Source organism: Mus pahari, chromosome 21, assembly GCF_900095145.1.
Source record: "Mus pahari chromosome 21, PAHARI_EIJ_v1.1, whole genome shotgun sequence".
Taxonomy (NCBI): Eukaryota; Metazoa; Chordata; class Mammalia; order Rodentia; family Muridae; genus Mus; species Mus pahari.
In genome coordinates this window covers 16,665,115-16,682,330 of record NC_034610.1, presented here as the reverse complement: position 1 = coordinate 16,682,330, position 17,216 = coordinate 16,665,115, and the positions used below count along the sequence as shown (strand labels likewise).

The window sequence follows — 17,216 nt, the reverse complement described above, 5'->3', positions numbered from 1 at the left end:
TAATATTCAAGAGGCAGAAGATCAGGAAGTTTGCTGTGAGAGTGTTTCTCCTAGTAATGCCAGGAGCTTATCCATAAAATCTCAGAAACACAACTGTCCAAACAAGAACTGAACAAGCACAACAACAATGGACATGCCAAGGTGGATGGGGAGAAGCCCACAGGCCTCAGTCCCTACGGAGTGTACCACAGGCAACTGACAATGCTGGGAGCCTCAGTCCCTACGGAGTGTACCACAGGCAACTGACAATGCTGGGAGCCCCAGTCCCTATGGAGTGTACCACAGGCAACTAACAATGCTGGGAGCAGGAGCCTCCCTCAGGGAGAGCATACCAACGAGTTATCCAAAACCAAATGGTCAGCATTGGAAGCATATACACAAGTATCATAAGATAGACACAAGAGGTTAGATTTAAGAATATATATGTGGGGCTGGAGAGATGGCTCAGCAGGTAAGAACACTAATTGCTCTTCCAAAGGTTCTGAGTTCAAATCCCAGCAACCACATAGTGGATCACAACCATCCGTAGTAAGATCTGATGCCCTCTTCTGGTGTGTCTGAAGTCAGTTACAGTGTACTTATGTATAATAATAAATCTTTAAAAAAAAAGAATATATATGTATACCAATTATACATGTTGAAGTCTATTTCTCTAAACTAGTTCCCTGGCATTACTTCTTATAAATAACTATAGCCATTTTGATTCATATTGCTAAGACTAAAAAAGAGAGCAGCCTGACTGTAAGACACAGAACAGATAATTTGGCTCTGAGTGAGGTCAAGTTGACCACATCCTGCTATGGTCAGAGGTTTGTGATCATATTTTTGAGAACTGCTCTCCTTGGAAGGTTCCACAGCTGCATGTAGCCTTCACTCAGGGTCAAGAAGAAAAAGGATCAACTTGAACTGTTATGCCTGAGTTACTAAAGAAAAGTAGAAAAGAGACTGGTCACCCTACAGATACCCTGTATCTGCTTATGAGCTCATTATGTTTTTTTCCTTTATAAAAAGTAACCTTGGATAATGTACAAACACGCAGATTTCAGCTCCGCCGTCTGAAAATTTTGCCATGATTGATCAGTCTTAGTGTGTTCAATAAACTGTACATGCCTGACTGAGACTGGTGTTCATGTGGTTTGTGGGACAACTCCTGAGCCCCAGCAATACATATCTTATACATACATACATACATACATACATACATACATACAATGCATACAATCACAATTAATAAAACGAGAAGCCATGACCTTAAATGAAAGCAGGGAAGACTATATGGGAAGATTTGTCAGTAGGAAAGGGAATGGAAACATTTTGTAATTACACTATTATCTCAAAAATTTACAGTACAAAAAAAAGCAGAAGAAAAATAAAACAAATGAAGGAAAACATATTTCAACAAACCTAAAGAAAAACTAAAATAAACAAAACAGTTTGTAAACTTATCAGTGAAATGCATAAAAGGACTCCTTTAAGCTTCCATGCTGCCATAGCTACAGTGGCCATCCATCATCAGGACTAGAAATGATAATTCCTGTTGGCATAAAACAGATGGTCAAATACTGCTGTGGGAATGAAAACCAACAAATCAACTTTGAAAATTAGTGTCTATATTCTAAGAGAGAGAGAGAGAGATCAGGCAGAAAGAAGAAAGGAAGGGAGAAAGACAAAGAAAGGAAGGAAGGAAGGAAGGAAAAGAGAGAGAGAAACCTTTCCATGGTTTCTCAGAAGTATGAACTATACGATGTATAGTACAATTACATATCTTTGTCAAAATTTTGACATTATTGCATCTTGTTGGTTTTTGTTTTTGTTTTTAAGGGTCTATGTAGTTCTGGAAGTCCTGGAACTGGACTCACAGTGATCTCTGTCTTCTGAGTGCTGTGACTAAAGGCATGTACCATTTTACCTGGAATTATTATGAATAGTTTGATGTTGAATAAGCTAAATGTTTTTGTTATAGCTTTTCTCAGGAATGGCAGAGAAGGCTCAGTAGTTAAGAGCACTGGTTGCTCTTCCAGAGAGTAAGAGTTCAATTCCCAACATATAAAAAGCAACACACAACTGTCTATAATGCCAACTTCAGGGGATCTGATGCTCTCATTTGGCTTTTACCTGCACCAGGCACACATGTAATGCACAGAAATACTTACAGGCCAGATACTCATACATATTAAAAGAAATAAAAAGCTTTCCCCAAGTTACATTTGCAGAATTTTATTTTAATATAAACTCTGATGCATTTTTTAAGATTTCACTCTTCATTAAAGGCTTTAACAATCTTGTTATGTTATCTTTATGTTTCAATCACTTATCTCCTTTTGATTTGCAAGCAGAGAATACCAGATAAATGTTATGTCACATTATTTACAGGGGTATGTTTTCCTCCTGTATGAATTTTCTGATGTCTTCTAAGATTCGAAATCCACATAAAGGATATGTCACAGTCTTTACATTTGTATGGTTTCTCTCCAGAATGAATTTTCTGATGGACTCTAAGATATGAGCACCTAGTAAAAGATTTGTTACATTCCTGACATTTGTAAGGTTTCTCTCCAGTATGAATTTTCTGATGTGTTCTAAGATTCGAAATCCACAGAAAGGATATGTCACAATCTTTGCATTTGTAAGGTTTCTCTCCAGTATGAATTTTCTGATGTCTTCTAAGACTTGAAATCCACAAAAAGGATATGCCACAGTCTTTGCATTTATAAGGTTTCTCTCCAGTATGAATTTTCTGATGGTCTCTTAGAGTTGAACACTGAGTAAAGGATTTCTCACATTCTCTACATTTGTAAGGTTTCTCTCCAGTATGAATTTTCTGATGTCTTCTAAGACTTGATATCCACATAAAGGAAACATCACAATCTTTGCATTTGTAAAGTTTCTCTCCAGTATGAATTTTCTGATGGTCTCTAAGATATGAGCACCTTGTGAAAGATTTGTTACATTCCTTACATTTGTAAGGTTTCTCACCAGTATGAATTTTCTGATGTGTTCTAAGATTTGAAATCCACAGAAAGGATATGTCACAGTCTTTACATTTGTAAGGTTTCTCTCCAGTATGAATTTTCTGATGTACTCTAAGATTTGAGCCCGTAGTAAAAGATTTGCCACATTCCTTACATCTGTAAGGTCTCTCGCCAGAATGAACTCTCTGATGGACTCTAAGATTTGAGAACCAGGTAAAAGATCTGCTACATTCCTTACATCTATAACGTCTCTCTCCAGCATGAATTTTCTGATGTATTCTAACACTAGAAATCCGGAGAAAGGATTTGTCACAATCTTTGCACTTGGAAGGTTTCTCTCCAGTATGAATTTTCTGATGTTTTCTAAGATTTGAGTGCTTAGTAAAAGATTTGTCACATTCTGTACATCTATTCGGTCTCTTTCCAGTATGAACTCTCTGATATGTCCTAAGATATGAGCACTTGGTAATAGATTTGTCACATTCTCTATATCTGTAAGGTTTCTCTCTGGTATGAATTTTCTGATGAGTTTTAAGAGTTGAATTCACAGCAATAGATGTATCACATACCTCATATCTGTAAGGCTTTTCGCCAGGATGAATTCTGCAATGCCTTTTAAGATGCGATAATTCAAAACAGGACTTACCACATTCTTTGCATTCATAAAGTATCTCAGGAGAATGGATTTTCTGATGCCATCTTAATGATGCACAGTAGGCAAAGGATCTGTCACACTCCTTACATTTGTAAGGCTTCTCTCCATTATGCCTTCTCTGATGGCTTTTAAGTGCAGATACCTGCACAAATGACTTTCCACCTTCTTTGCATTTGTGAGGTTTCTCTCCTATATGAAGTGTTTGATCTGTTTTAAGGCTAGACCACTGATTAAAGGATTTGCCACAAATATTGCCCTTGTAGGGTTTCTCTCCAGTATGAATTCTCTGATGTATACTGAGGCTTGAGGTGGTACTGAAGTATTTCCTGCAGTGCCCACACTGATATGGTTTTTCTTCCATGTCAACTGTTTCTTGCATGAGACTATATAGAGAGCTGAAATGGTCATCATGTTCATCCTGCTTGTGCTCTTTCTTTGCAGTGTAGAGTCTTTGATCTTGCCTAATGTTGGAATACAACTTGAAAGATTTCTCACAGTCTTTAGATTGGCAAGGGTCTTCGCCAGTGTGCATACTTTTGTGTCTATCTGCGTTTGATGTGTCAACAGAGGCATCCTTCTCATCACAGCATCTGTGATTATTAGAGGTTTCTGTAGTGTCACTTCTTATATAAAGTGCACAGTTGGAGGGTTCATGAAGCATTTCACCAAGCTCATTACACTGACGAGACTCCTTTTCAGTCCTCACAGGTTGATGGACAGTATCACATATGCAGTAGTTCTCTGAAAATGAACACAATTCAGATTAATAGGGTTTGGTTCCAGATGACATTTGTGATAAATGACTGTCTTTGTAAGTGAGGGTAAGAAATTAGCTTTGGGATGGAGCTCACTCACTGGTATATTTAGTACACGTGTCTCTATTTTTAATTTTTTTCTCAGAAATGGATGAAGACTTTCATCCAATCTTAGGGTCACTGGGTTTGTACTTTCTAATGTATGGCAACAAAGATTACTGTTCTGGAGTCACAATTCCTTTTAAGATTGAAAGTTATTGAAAAGCATCAAAGGGTTCGTTTTTTTACTTTAAAAAAAAAATAAAAGGCATTAGATTCTTCGAAAGTAATGAATACAAAGTGAATATTTTGCCAGATATTCAATGCTCTAGATCATTTGAGGGCTTTCATGGGCAGCTATTGTACATGTCTTTTCCTCCATTGTCTCGGTTCCACACACTGCTGTGTTTCTTAACTTTACTTCTATGGTTATTCCCAAGCCTAATCTCTACCAACTCTTAAGATTATTTTCCAGGAGGATATCTCTGTATCCTCCACTGGAATGAAAATCAAACATGTAATATGAAGACATATAAGCTAGCAAGGCAATTACAGAATAATCCTACTTCATGGACTCACATTAGACTTATAATTTGTAAAATTATTCCAATCTGATGCCACATAGTCAAGTAAAATTGTACATTGTACTAATATTAAGTCTCCATAATTCAGGTCTAATGAGTCGCAATGTCTTCTAAGAGTTACAGTGGGCAGGATGCATGTTGAGGACATGAGACTATAGTAAGTGCAAGGATCAGGAATCCTTTGAAGAGAATTAAATACAGTAAAGGCAGTTTCAGCTCTTGCTTTCTCTTTCACTTGAATCCTTCACTGTTGTCCTGATCATTCTTGCCCTCCCAGGTTTTGGCTACTACATTTTCTCAACCTTCCAGGACAATCTCATTTGCCCCAGATAGATGATCAGGCCTACTCTGCACACAGTTTATCCAATTATTCTGTGAGGTAGTCCACAATGCATGCTATAACTTTTAGCAACAATACAGACATCTAAGACACAACTGTGCAAAGAACATGAGAAGCAAACAAATTCGAGGAATCTACTAATGAATTCCCAATTATTATTTCCAGTCAGAATCTCCAGCATATTCTAGGAGAATTTTCAGTTTGCATATCTTGAGATTTTCATACAATTAAAACAATGTCAAGGGGGCTGGAGACACAGCTCAGTGGTTAAGAGCACTGACTACTCTTCCAGAGGTCCTGAGTTCGATTCCCAGAAACCACATGGTGGCTCACAACCATCTATAATGGGATCCAATATCATCTTCTGCTGAGTCTGAAGACAGCTACATGCTGAAGATGAGCTACAGTGTTCTCATACACATTAAATAATAAATCTTTTTTAAAATGTCAATTGCAACTTTATATGACCCAGCACAAGGGAAGACCTGGGCCAAATAGTGGGAGTGGGTGGGTAGGGGAGCAGGGGTGGGGGTGGGGGTATAGGGAACTTTCGGGATAGCATTTGAAATGTAAATAAAGAAAATAATAATAATAAAAAAATGTCAATTGCAATGATGGTTATGGAGCTTTAAGTTATTGGTGGAAATAGTATATGCTACTGAATATCTTAATGCATCCTTGAACCAAAATCAAGGGTGCATGACACCTCTAATAATGGAAAATGAAAAGAAAAAGCTAAATGCCATCGAAATGTTCTTTCTTTTTCCCTTAACATAATTTTTCCTGATTCTTTGTGAATTTCATATCATGCACCCCAGTTCCCCTCATTTGCCAGTCCTTTCATATCTGCTTTCCACCCTTGTAAGCAACTCCTCAAACGAAATAAAGCATAAAATTTTTTAAAAAATAAAATAATCTGGCCATGCCTCGGGACAACGGCCTGCTCTTGTATATACTGCAGCTTTCTCTCACACCTGGTTCAGTTGTTGCTGCACCAGTACTGTACAAGTACTGTACCAGTCCATGTACAAGTCCACTCTGCCATCACCTATTCAGCATAGTGGCATTGGAAGCTGTGGTATGTCACACTGTACACACTTTTGCACGAACAGTTTTCCATGAAAATGTTTGTTGCAATGAGTCATTGGTCTGGTTCTACGTTTCTGGCTTCTGCTACACCATCAATACTGGACCCTCGCCAAAGCTCCCCTTGAATAACCAGCTGTTGCCCTGAGTCATGGAAATCCTTCAGCTTTGGTTCAGCAGGACTGGCCCCTTCACGTGCTCCAGCAGTTCATAGGTGGGGTACATATTTTGGTGGGCTAACTTAAAGCCCTGAACCTGGTCCTGGGTGGTAGCTGAGGTAATCTGCCCATCAGCCCTCTTGCACCCATACTATCAGAATCAGCTCTCCCATCCCCAAGTCACAGCTTGCACAACCATGCAGTAGCTGACGAGAGGCAGGGCCAGCTCAGGGAGCCCCTCAGTCATCAACCTGCATTCAGGCAGCAGCCCAGACCACAGTCATCCACATGGCCTTTGGTGGTAACATGGACTACAGATAATGACACAGACCCGTGGTACCAGTAGGGCCACTGACCCAGACATGGCCCCCTGCAATGGCAATATGGCCCAGACATCATCATGGCCTCATGTGGCAGCACAGGCCTCTCACATCAGGCTGTTTCTCACTGAGCTTCAATCTTCAGTTCCAGTTCTTCTTCCGAGAGTACAAATCACTATGCTTCTCTTTGTGTCCAGTCTCTCCATCACATGCTTACTAGCTCATAGTAGTCACACCCTCTGGCTGTCTTCTGCTAGTGTTGGCAGGTGAACCTCTTGGAAAATTTCTTTTTAATTATCGAACTTTGCCTAGGCTTCTATTTTTTTTTTTTTTTCCATGACAGCTTAATAGAGTTTACAGCCTATAGGGTGAGTACTTACAAAGAATGAGTTAAGAATTGTACAACAAAAATGTTCTCACCCACAGAGACCAGGTTGCTATAATTCTCTACCATCACATCAATGTACAAAGCCTTCTGAGCAGAGTCCAGGCATTCCCATTCCTCTTGAGAGAAGTCCACAGCCACATCTCGGAATGTCAACAGACCCTGAAACAAAAAACTATAGTTCAACTGTGTGCTACAGGGTAGAATCCTTTTCTGGATATAAGGAGACAGGATGTAGATGAGGGAAGACTATTATCATCAAAAAAATTTTTTAAAAGCAAAACGATGATTTCCAATATAGTCATATTGTATAACGAATGATCAAACTGTGGGAAAACAGGAAGACACAATAGTCCCACAAGCATATCCATGAAACAAGACACATACTTAAGATCTGGACATGGTTATCTGTCTGGTATGGGTGCCATATTCTGTAGATTGCTGTCTGTATGCAGGTGAGATCAAGTGAAATATAAGGCTAGAGCCTGTGATTGGGCAATAAAAAAAAAAAAAAGAAGATGGGGCTAAAAGTTTTAGAGAGAAGGAGACAGGGGAAGGGCATAGAAAGATGGAAGAAGACAACCAGATCCATATGTAGCCTGAAATAGCCACAGGTGGCTATGGATATCATAGAAGAGCAATAAAATAATATAGGGCCCATTTGTCCAGTCTAGGTGGGCAGCTTGTATCAATATCTCTTGAGTTTTGAATTCTTTGAGTGGGCATTTGGGGGGTTGAGAATTTACTGTTATAAATCTGACTGATAAATTACAAGCCTCTGGAGTCTTAATTATAAGGGGATAGGGGTGTAGAGCCAGCGGCCACCAGGCCCAAGATGGCCTGGGAAAATGCAAGCAGTTCGGGAGCAGTGAATGGTGGAAAACAGGGCTGACTGCTGCATTGGGATAGCCATGGGCTGGCTAGCCCGCGCTGCTGGCGAGTAGCTGGCGTTAGTTGTTTTTAATTATTACATGCTACAAGATTCATGTCCCAAGGGATCACAATGTACATGTCTCAGAAGCATATTCATGGTGAGGACACGTGTTCCAAAATTTTCTGCCTGAATATCATGCTAAAATCCAGACATTGAGTCAATCCTATCTCTATTGGGTCTTACATATTCTATCCTAACAGGCTTGGGTATGATTTTTAAACTCTAGATGCAATGCAACACCATTAAATAGCAAAGGGGTAGATATGGAAGGCAGAATCCATTGACTTTTAAGCAACGCATTTTGGTATTTTTCCACAGTAGTAAGGACTGTAGTAATGCTACATACTCACAAGTTTAATTGTAACATATAAAAATCAAGTAGTCTACTGAATTAATTTTTATAAGACTATTTGGGCCACTAACAAGCAGATAAGAAAATCTGCATAAGATACATTTAGTAAACTATAAACTTGTTCTAAGCATATAGAAGAGCCACCATAGACCAATAGCAGTTTCAGTGCACTGCAGCTGCAGGGTAGGCATGGAGAGCTAACATTCAAACAAAGTGAGTAGAGCAAGGCCATCATGAGGGATAGTCTCTCTGCATCAAATGGAACAGCTTATGCACATGTCAGTCAATGCCCACAAGACATCTGTATGGATGCATTCCACATAATTCTACACAATAAGTCCAAGCCCAAGTGTATGCAAGTGGGACACAAAAAGGAGTAAATGAAAACGAGTAAAAATACTGATCTCTCTACTTTTGGAAATAACTATTGAGCTTCCTAAACAAGAGTGTAATTCTCCTGAGATAAAGAGATATGAGGTGCCAACACACATGTAGACACATCATCACCATCATGATATTAAATACCAAAGAGAAAGACAGGTAGAATATAATCTCAGTCTACACTCAAGATCATCCGTTTTATGGCACAACTAAGCCACCATGGATGTAATGACCACTCATTATGAAAAAGGACATAAAGGTAGTTGCTTTTCTTGTTCTAATTCCTTCACAGGTTTTTGGGGTTTGATGGTGAATCAGTTCATGAAGATAAATTTTTTAAAAATCATCAGAAGCAGAAAATTTAAGGTTTGTAATATATCAAACTATAATATTTTCACAATGAAAGTGGACATGACCACTGACCTGGGACATGTTTCCTGGTGAATTGGCCATTTCTTCCTGTTTCTCTTCTTTGATTGTCTCTTTGAATAACAATGAATAGCCAGATTGTGGTTCTTTAACATCAAGAAGTCAAAGAGAAAAAGTAAAATTAATACTGAATGCTGTTAAAGAACAATGTCACACCACAAAAAAAGACCCAAGCAATAGAATAAAACCTCGACTCTGGTCAATGACCCAAAGCCAGGAGAGGATGGAAAGACATTTAAAACTTGGAGAGAAAAATCACCATTAACTATACTGTTGTACTTAGAAAAAATACTCTTTCAAAAACTAATGGAGACATATGTACATTTGAGGACAGTCATGAATTATCACAATTCATTTTAATAAAACAGCATAAAATATAATAAATTAGAGGCAAAACATACACAGGACAGTTAGAGAAATTATCTATGAGAACAGAGGAAATAATACATTTCATATGAAAAAGAGATAAATACAGGAGAACTGGGAAGTAATCATCCATGCTCAAGACAGCAAACCACTCTCACAGTAAATAAAGAATACTATGAATAACCCGGTCATGTGACCCAGCTATACCACTCCTGTTAGAATATGCTCAAAGGATTCAACATCCTACACCACAGATATGTGCTCATCCATGCCCATTGCTGCTATATTCATAACAGCTACAAATGGAAACAACATAAATGTCCTTCAACTAACAAATAAAAATGTATATATACACAGTATAAAATATTATTGAGCTGTAGAGAAAAATGAAAGTATGAGATTTTCAGGTAAATGGATGAACCTAGAAGAGATCATCCTGAGTGGAGTAACGCAGGTCCAGAAGGACAGGCATTGCATGTTCTCTCTCATAGGAAGGTCCTAGGTCCAAATCTTCAGATGTGAGTTCACAACCTGGAGTCACTGCAGTACACAGAAAAGTAAAACCAGACCACGGTGGGATATGGAGGTATAATAGGAGATAACAGAGAACAAGTCATCTTAAGGGGAAATATAGGAAAGGGGTTTTATTACAGAGAAGGCACAAATATAAACACATAAGAAGGAGAAAAGTAACGGTAAAGATGTCTAAACATCATAATACTAACCATCTACCATAAAATATCTACAATTTAAGTATGTGAATGCATATATACTTGGAGTTTAAATGAAAACTTCCCATTGGGCTGATAATGCTCTCTACAAGGGCCATATATTTTCTAACAAAACCACAAAGAAGTGCCAGGAGCTTGATGGGCCTGGAATGGGTTGAAGTGGGAAACAGTTTCAGATGTAGGTGCAGCTTTAAAGACTGATGGTCTCCAGATTTTTAAGATTGATGGTCTCCAGATATAGTTTTTAAAGACTGATGGTCTCAGAGGTCTGACTTTTTAGCTCTCTAACTACACTGGATGATAACTTCTAAAACAAAAAAAAAAAAAAAAAATTCTAAAAACTTTTTTGCTCATTCTGAGGGTTAAAAACCACTGGTCTGGGCAATTAACACCTGTAGCCTAACAGCAGGGGATTAAGTAAAGGATTAATTGCTAGGGCATTTTTTTTCTCTCTTGCCCAGAAGGGAGGGAGGTTTGGGTCAATAAACTTTTATTGTACCAAGAGAATCGAGTCTTGCTACCAAAAGGAAAAACTTTCATACAAACAAATATGCATAAATTCAGATAAATTCATATACAAATTCATACACCTCCATGTACACTAGCTGGGACAATCTACCTCTCTCTCTCTCTCTCTCTCTCTCTCTCTCTCTCTCTCTCTCTCTCTCTCTCTCCTTAATTCTTTTTAAAAAATATTTATTTATAATATTTATATGAGTACACTGTAGCTGTCTTCAGACACACCAGAAGAGGGCATCAGATTCCATTACAGATGGCTGTGAGCCACCATGTGTTTGCTGGAAATTGAACTCAGGATCTCAAGAAGAGCAGTCAGTGTTCTTAACCACTGAGCCATCTCTCCAGCCCCCCACACTTATCTCTTAATTACATACTCACACACCCAGATCCATACTTACATATGCATATGAAGCAAGAGAAAAATCACCAGTGCAGAAAGACCTCACTCATTCTGGATGAAAAATGAGCTCCAATTTTTACTGCATAGAGAAAGAAAAAACTTCTACTGTTTCATTGCTAAATGAATTAAGCCCAAGTCTGTAAGGAGAAAGCTTTGTCTCTTTAGTAAGACTAAGCCTGCCTTGCTATCATGAAAAGGCCTGTTCTGTCCCATGGTGAGGAGAAGCCTGCTTGCTCTTTCTGCTCTCTGGGCAGATTCTTCTTTTTTCCTCTTTCCCTCTGCATTCTGCATATTGCTTTCTTAATTTTTTAATTTGGCTTATAATTTCTAAGTTATTCCACTGTACATTCTCCTTCTAATCTTGTTCTGTCCTTCTGCTCTGATGTAACTATGCCCTGCATGCAATCCATTCCTAGTCTTAATACTTATTCTAGGAGAATAGATAACATGGATTTTCCAAGCATCCCATTTTACAAAAGTTCACTAGAACTTCAATTATAAATTTAAATCATAAACTGAATAAGAGGTTTACAACAGAGATGTTTACATGCTTATCCATTAAGAGGAATTATCTGACTAAGAATTCATTATCTGTCACTAGCTCTACAGGTTCTTGGAGACTTAAAGACTGTTAGCATGGAAGTTTTGTATAGATAAACCTAGTCAATATTTTATCTTCTGACCTTGCACCTATAATAAGTTAGTTCCCTTTTATATGACCTTTGGTTACTTGTTTTACAGCTTCTTGGAACAAGCTCTAATTTGTAAATGCCTGGTTTCTTTCTCAGAAGCAATTAACTGGTGACACTTGAAGACTGGCAGATTTCTCATTGCAGCTTTGACATCAGAAAGGACTTAATAGCATTCCTATTATGAAAGAGCTTGATAATTACTAATATATTTTTAGGAATTCTTATAGAATCATAATTAAGAATTAAGAAATTATCTATTTGTCTATGTTGCAACAGTACAAGACAGGACATTTTTATTATTCTGAAGAAATCTATTCAAAAGGGTGAGCTAATACCTAGTGATTTTTATACAGATTTAATAATAACAACAAGAAAAGCATATTAATAGCAGGAACCTTTCCTCAAATGTAATTTCCTTGGCCTTGCCTAATTTCCTAAACAGAACTTCAGTGGCTCACATTCTAAGATCAAGTATTGATAAATGGGACCTCATGAAACTAGAAAGTTTCTGTAAGGCAAAGAACATAGTCAATAAGACAAATCAGCAATCTACAAATTAGAAAAAAATCTTCACTAACCCCACATCTGATAGAGGGCTAATATCCAAAATATACAAAGAACTCGAGAAGCTAACCACCAAAAAAAATCAAACAATTCAAACCAAAAATGGGGTATAGAATTAAACAGAAAATCTACAACAGAGGATTCTCGAATGGCTGAGAAGCACTTAAATGTTCAAAGTCCGTAATGGTCAGAAAAATGCAAATCAAAATGACACTGAGATTCCACCTTTCACCAATCAGAATGGCTAAGATCAAAAACACAGGTGACAGCACATGTTGGTGAGGATGTGGAGAAAGAGGAACACTCTTCCATTGCTGGTGGGATTGCAAACTGGTACAACTACTCTGGAAAGTAGCCTGGAGATTCCTCAGAAAACTGGAAATAGATCTACCTGAAGATCAAGCTATACCACGCTTGGGCATATAACCAAAAGATGCCCCACAATGCTACAGGGGCACATGTTCTAGTATGTTCATAGTGACTTTGTTTGTGATAGCCAGAAGCTGGAAAGAACCCAGATGTCCCCCAACAGAAGAATGGATACAGAAAATATGGTTCATTTACACAGTGGAATATTACTCAGCTATTAAGAAGGAGGACATCCTGAGTTTTGCAGGCAAATGGATGGAATTAGAAAATAACATCCTGAGTGAGGTAACTCAGACCCAAAAAGACAGGCATGGTATGTACTCACTACTAAGTGAATATTACAAAAATAAAAAAAATTTTTTAAAAATACAGACTACGCAGGATACAATGCACAGAACTCAAAAAGATTAACAAGCTAAAGGGCCCAAGTGAGGACGCCTCAATCCCACTTGAGAAGGAGAAGAAAGCAAATCACAGAAGGGGGAGGGAGGGACTTGGGTGAGAAAGGGGACAGGGAGGGGAAGAGGGGAACATGATCAGGTATTGGGTTGGGGGAACAGCACTGAAGCACTGAAAGCCAGCAGGAAAAATGGAAACAGGCAACCTCGGGAGGTAGGAGGGGGGGGACCCTCTAGAATGTACCAGAGACCTGGGTAGTGAGAGACTCTCAGGACTCAAAGGGAGGGACCTTAGATGAAATGCCCTACAGTGGGGAGTGGGAACTTGTACAGACCACCTCCAGCAGAAAGACAAGGCATCAAGTGAAGGATGTGGTTGTCATCCCAAGTCAAAACCTCTGACCCATAATTGTTCCTGTCTAAAAGAAATGCAGTGATGGAATTGGAGAGACGACTGAGGAAAAGAAGGTCCACTGGTTGGCCCCAAGTGGGATCCATCTCAAGGGGAGGACCCAATGCCTGACACTATTACTGAGGCTATGGAGTTCTCACAAAAAGGGGCCTATCATGACTGCCCTCCGAAAGACCCAACAACCAGCTGAAAGAGTCAGATGCAGATATTTATACCCAACCAATGGACAGAAGCTACTGACCCCTGTGGCTGAATTAGGGAAAAGCTGGAAGAAGCTGAGGAGGAGGGTGACTCTGCAGGAGGACCAGCAGTTTCAACTAACCAGGATTCTGGAGACCTCTCAGACACTGGGCCACCAATCAGGCAGCATACACCAGCTTATATGAGGCCCCCAACACATATAGAGCAGAGGACCTGCAGGGTTTGGACTCAGTCAGAGAAGATGCACCTAACCTTCAAGAAATTGGACACCCTGGGGAGTGGGGAGGTCTGTTGGGGTAGAGGTGTGGTGACATCCGGGGATGGAGGGTGGGAGGAGGTATGGGAAGAGGAACCGTCAGAGGGTGAACTGGGAGGGGGATAAAATCTGGACTGTAAAAAAAGATTAAATAAAATTAAAAATAAAAGATTTGTGATTTTTTAAAGATTCTTATAAGATTACTTTTAAAGATAAATAATAAAACAATTAATCCTTTCTTTAGAACTGCAAATTGCTGCCTACCCCTAAAAGACACTGGCTGAGAAAACTTCCTTGCATGCTCACACTTTGTTCATCTATAACAAGTTGCTTAGTTACAGAATGTACATTGGTTCTTGAGAATAATTTGTTTTCTTCACCTGTACTCCATAATGTTGTTTCTTGTAAAGGTGTTGGGGAACATACTGTTTTTTCATAATCACTCCCTAGAAGAAAATTATAATGTAATTATAATGTATATTGTAATTTTCTACTGCTTGGAAGATTTTGCTGGGATATGTAAGCTATGGGAGACAAACAATAAAGTAATTGGGACCTAGTTCCATCCCTCGAATCTGTATACATGTATATGTGTAAAGTTTGTGTGAGAGTATTTTGGAACCTTGTCCCATCCATCAAAATTGTATGTATGTATGTGTAAAGTTTGCATGAGAATATGTTGGAACTTTATTCCATCTATCAAATCCGTATGTATGTAAATTATGTAAAGCTCCTGTGAGTGACTATTGGAAGCTGTATGTATGTATGTATATTATGTATATACCTGCATGTGTGAAATGCTTGGAGCCTGCTTGTTGGAACATAGTTCTTTCCATCCACCAACTGTTGACATATATGTATATATGTATATGTGCATATATGTGTAAGTGTGAAATGCTTAGAGCCTGCTTCCTGTAGCTTTGCTCCAGCCATTCAGTGTGTGAATATTTATGTCTGTCCATCCATCCACCCACCTTTTGCTTCATCCACTAAATGTGTGTGTATATGCATGTGTGTGTTTGTGTGTGTGTGTGTGTGTGCGCTCACGTGCGTGCGTGCGTGCGTGCGTGCGTGCGTGTGTGTGTGTGTGTGTGTGTGTGTGTGTATGTGTGCGTGTTCATATGTGTACATCTCTGTGAATTTTCTCTCTTTTTCTTTCTCACTGGCCCCTAAGAGTTAAAGAGTTCAGAGTCTTTTTTCTCTGGCACAGGGAGTGCCAGCTTCAGTTAATCAAGCTTTGTACCCTGAGAGAAAAGTCTGCTGAATAAGTTCTCCAATTTTTGGCTGCCATGAGCAGCAGCCCTGTCGGTATCTGGACCAATACCTTAACCCTGTCAGTCCCTCCTAGTGGTGAACCCCACCCATCCTGGATACCTGCCTCAGTTTATGCCCTATGAATATGAAAGCTGGTCTTTGACATCCAAGATATTTTTTTTGACAATTTTCTATCAAAAAATCCATTTTATATAGTTGGAATCCAGAAGTTACCCCACAAAACAGTCTAACACTGATCTCAGTTAAACAGGGATGGTTTATTGAACGCACACTCCAAGACTGATAAACCAGGGCAATAGCTCAAAGATGTGCACTGTACACTTCTCAGGGCCAGTTTATAAAGAATAAAACTGCAAACATCTCATTGAGCTCATATAACTGGAATGAATGCTGGAAGTGCTACCTGGTTGTCAGCCTTGACTCAAACCATTTTATAAATAAGAGTTCGGATTAACCTTTAATTTGATGGGTCCTACATGAAAAATTATAGTTGTGGAATTTCTTAAGATTAACAAACCTCATAACATACAGAACACAGCAGGCTATGTGGTCAGCATGACCCTACTCGGAGTCAAGTTATTTTCTACATCACTAGCTGGCAGGCATATTACAGCAACAATATGAAATACCTGGCATGCATGGAACAAAATGACCACAGCTATGTTAGGGGGGCAGGTCTCAACAATATCTAAAGACACAATATACTAGGCAATATATTTTGTTGAAATAGTAGTCTTAACTGTCCTGGAACTCACTCTGTAGTCTAGGCTGGCCTTGAACTCATAGATATCTGCTTGCCTTTTCCTCCAAAGTGCTGGGATGTAAGGCTTGCACTGACACCATCTGGCCTAATTTTTTTTTTTTTTTAATGTAATGACTATAGACAGCAGTAAGAAGACTGATGATCACAATTATAGTAGTGACAGAAAATCCAAGACAAAAGTATTAAAATACAAAATAAAGAGTATTAGCAAATGATAAAATAGACCATTAAATAGAAATTCCTTGATAAACATGGCTGCATGTCACAAAACCCAGAATGTAGACATCCTCAGCAGACATAAACAGGAGACTACATAAAACATGTGAGAACAGGCACACTGACCATGTGCTTTACAAACCTGGGAGGACAACCTAGAAGGAGGTTGTCTTCCCTTAGAAGCCACTCAATTCCTATTAAAATCCTACCTGCATATTTTAAAGAAAGTAATGCTGGAAGTTCCAAGGAACAGCAAAGAGGTGGAAAACACTAAGAGGACCACATATAGAGGTGATCTCACAGTATATTCCAATCACAGCAATGGAACCACTTGGAATTGTCATGACAACAGACAATAGGAGATATTCATGGGAAACTCTACCTATCATGTTTGCAAATATAGTTCATGATCTTATCCAGAGTCTGTTGGCATTATTTTTAGGAAAAGAAAAATTAACACTGAAGGTAGAAAACATGCTAGAATACAAATTTTCAGAAAACAATAAATATACTTAAAATTATTATTATCATCTTATAATACAATAAAACCACTAAAATGAGAGTCATTTAATATTGGTATGTAGACCTGATCAGTGTAAGGACAGCAACACTTGCACTCATAGTCAACACTCGCACTCATAGTCAGCACTCGCACTCATAGTCA

The 17,216-nt window shown here is 38.7% G+C and overlaps 1 protein-coding gene across 1 annotated transcript in view; it reads right to left on the bottom strand.

Annotated features, from left to right (window-relative positions):
* Positions 1–2,209: 2,209 nt before the first annotated feature.
* The window catches only part of LOC110338026 (zinc finger protein 54-like), an 18,651-nt gene continuing 3,644 nt past the window's right edge, over positions 2,210–17,216 (bottom strand). Inside the window, exons 3-5 of the mRNA XM_021221187.2 lie at positions 9,385–9,476; positions 7,330–7,456; positions 2,210–4,368 (exon numbers count right to left, since the gene is read on the bottom strand). Of these exons, the coding sequence (XP_021076846.1) occupies positions 2,354–4,368; positions 7,330–7,456; positions 9,385–9,414 (2,172 nt within the window). The 5' untranslated portion in view covers positions 9,415–9,476 and the 3' untranslated portion in view covers positions 2,210–2,353. The remainder of the gene's footprint in view (positions 4,369–7,329; positions 7,457–9,384; positions 9,477–17,216) is intronic.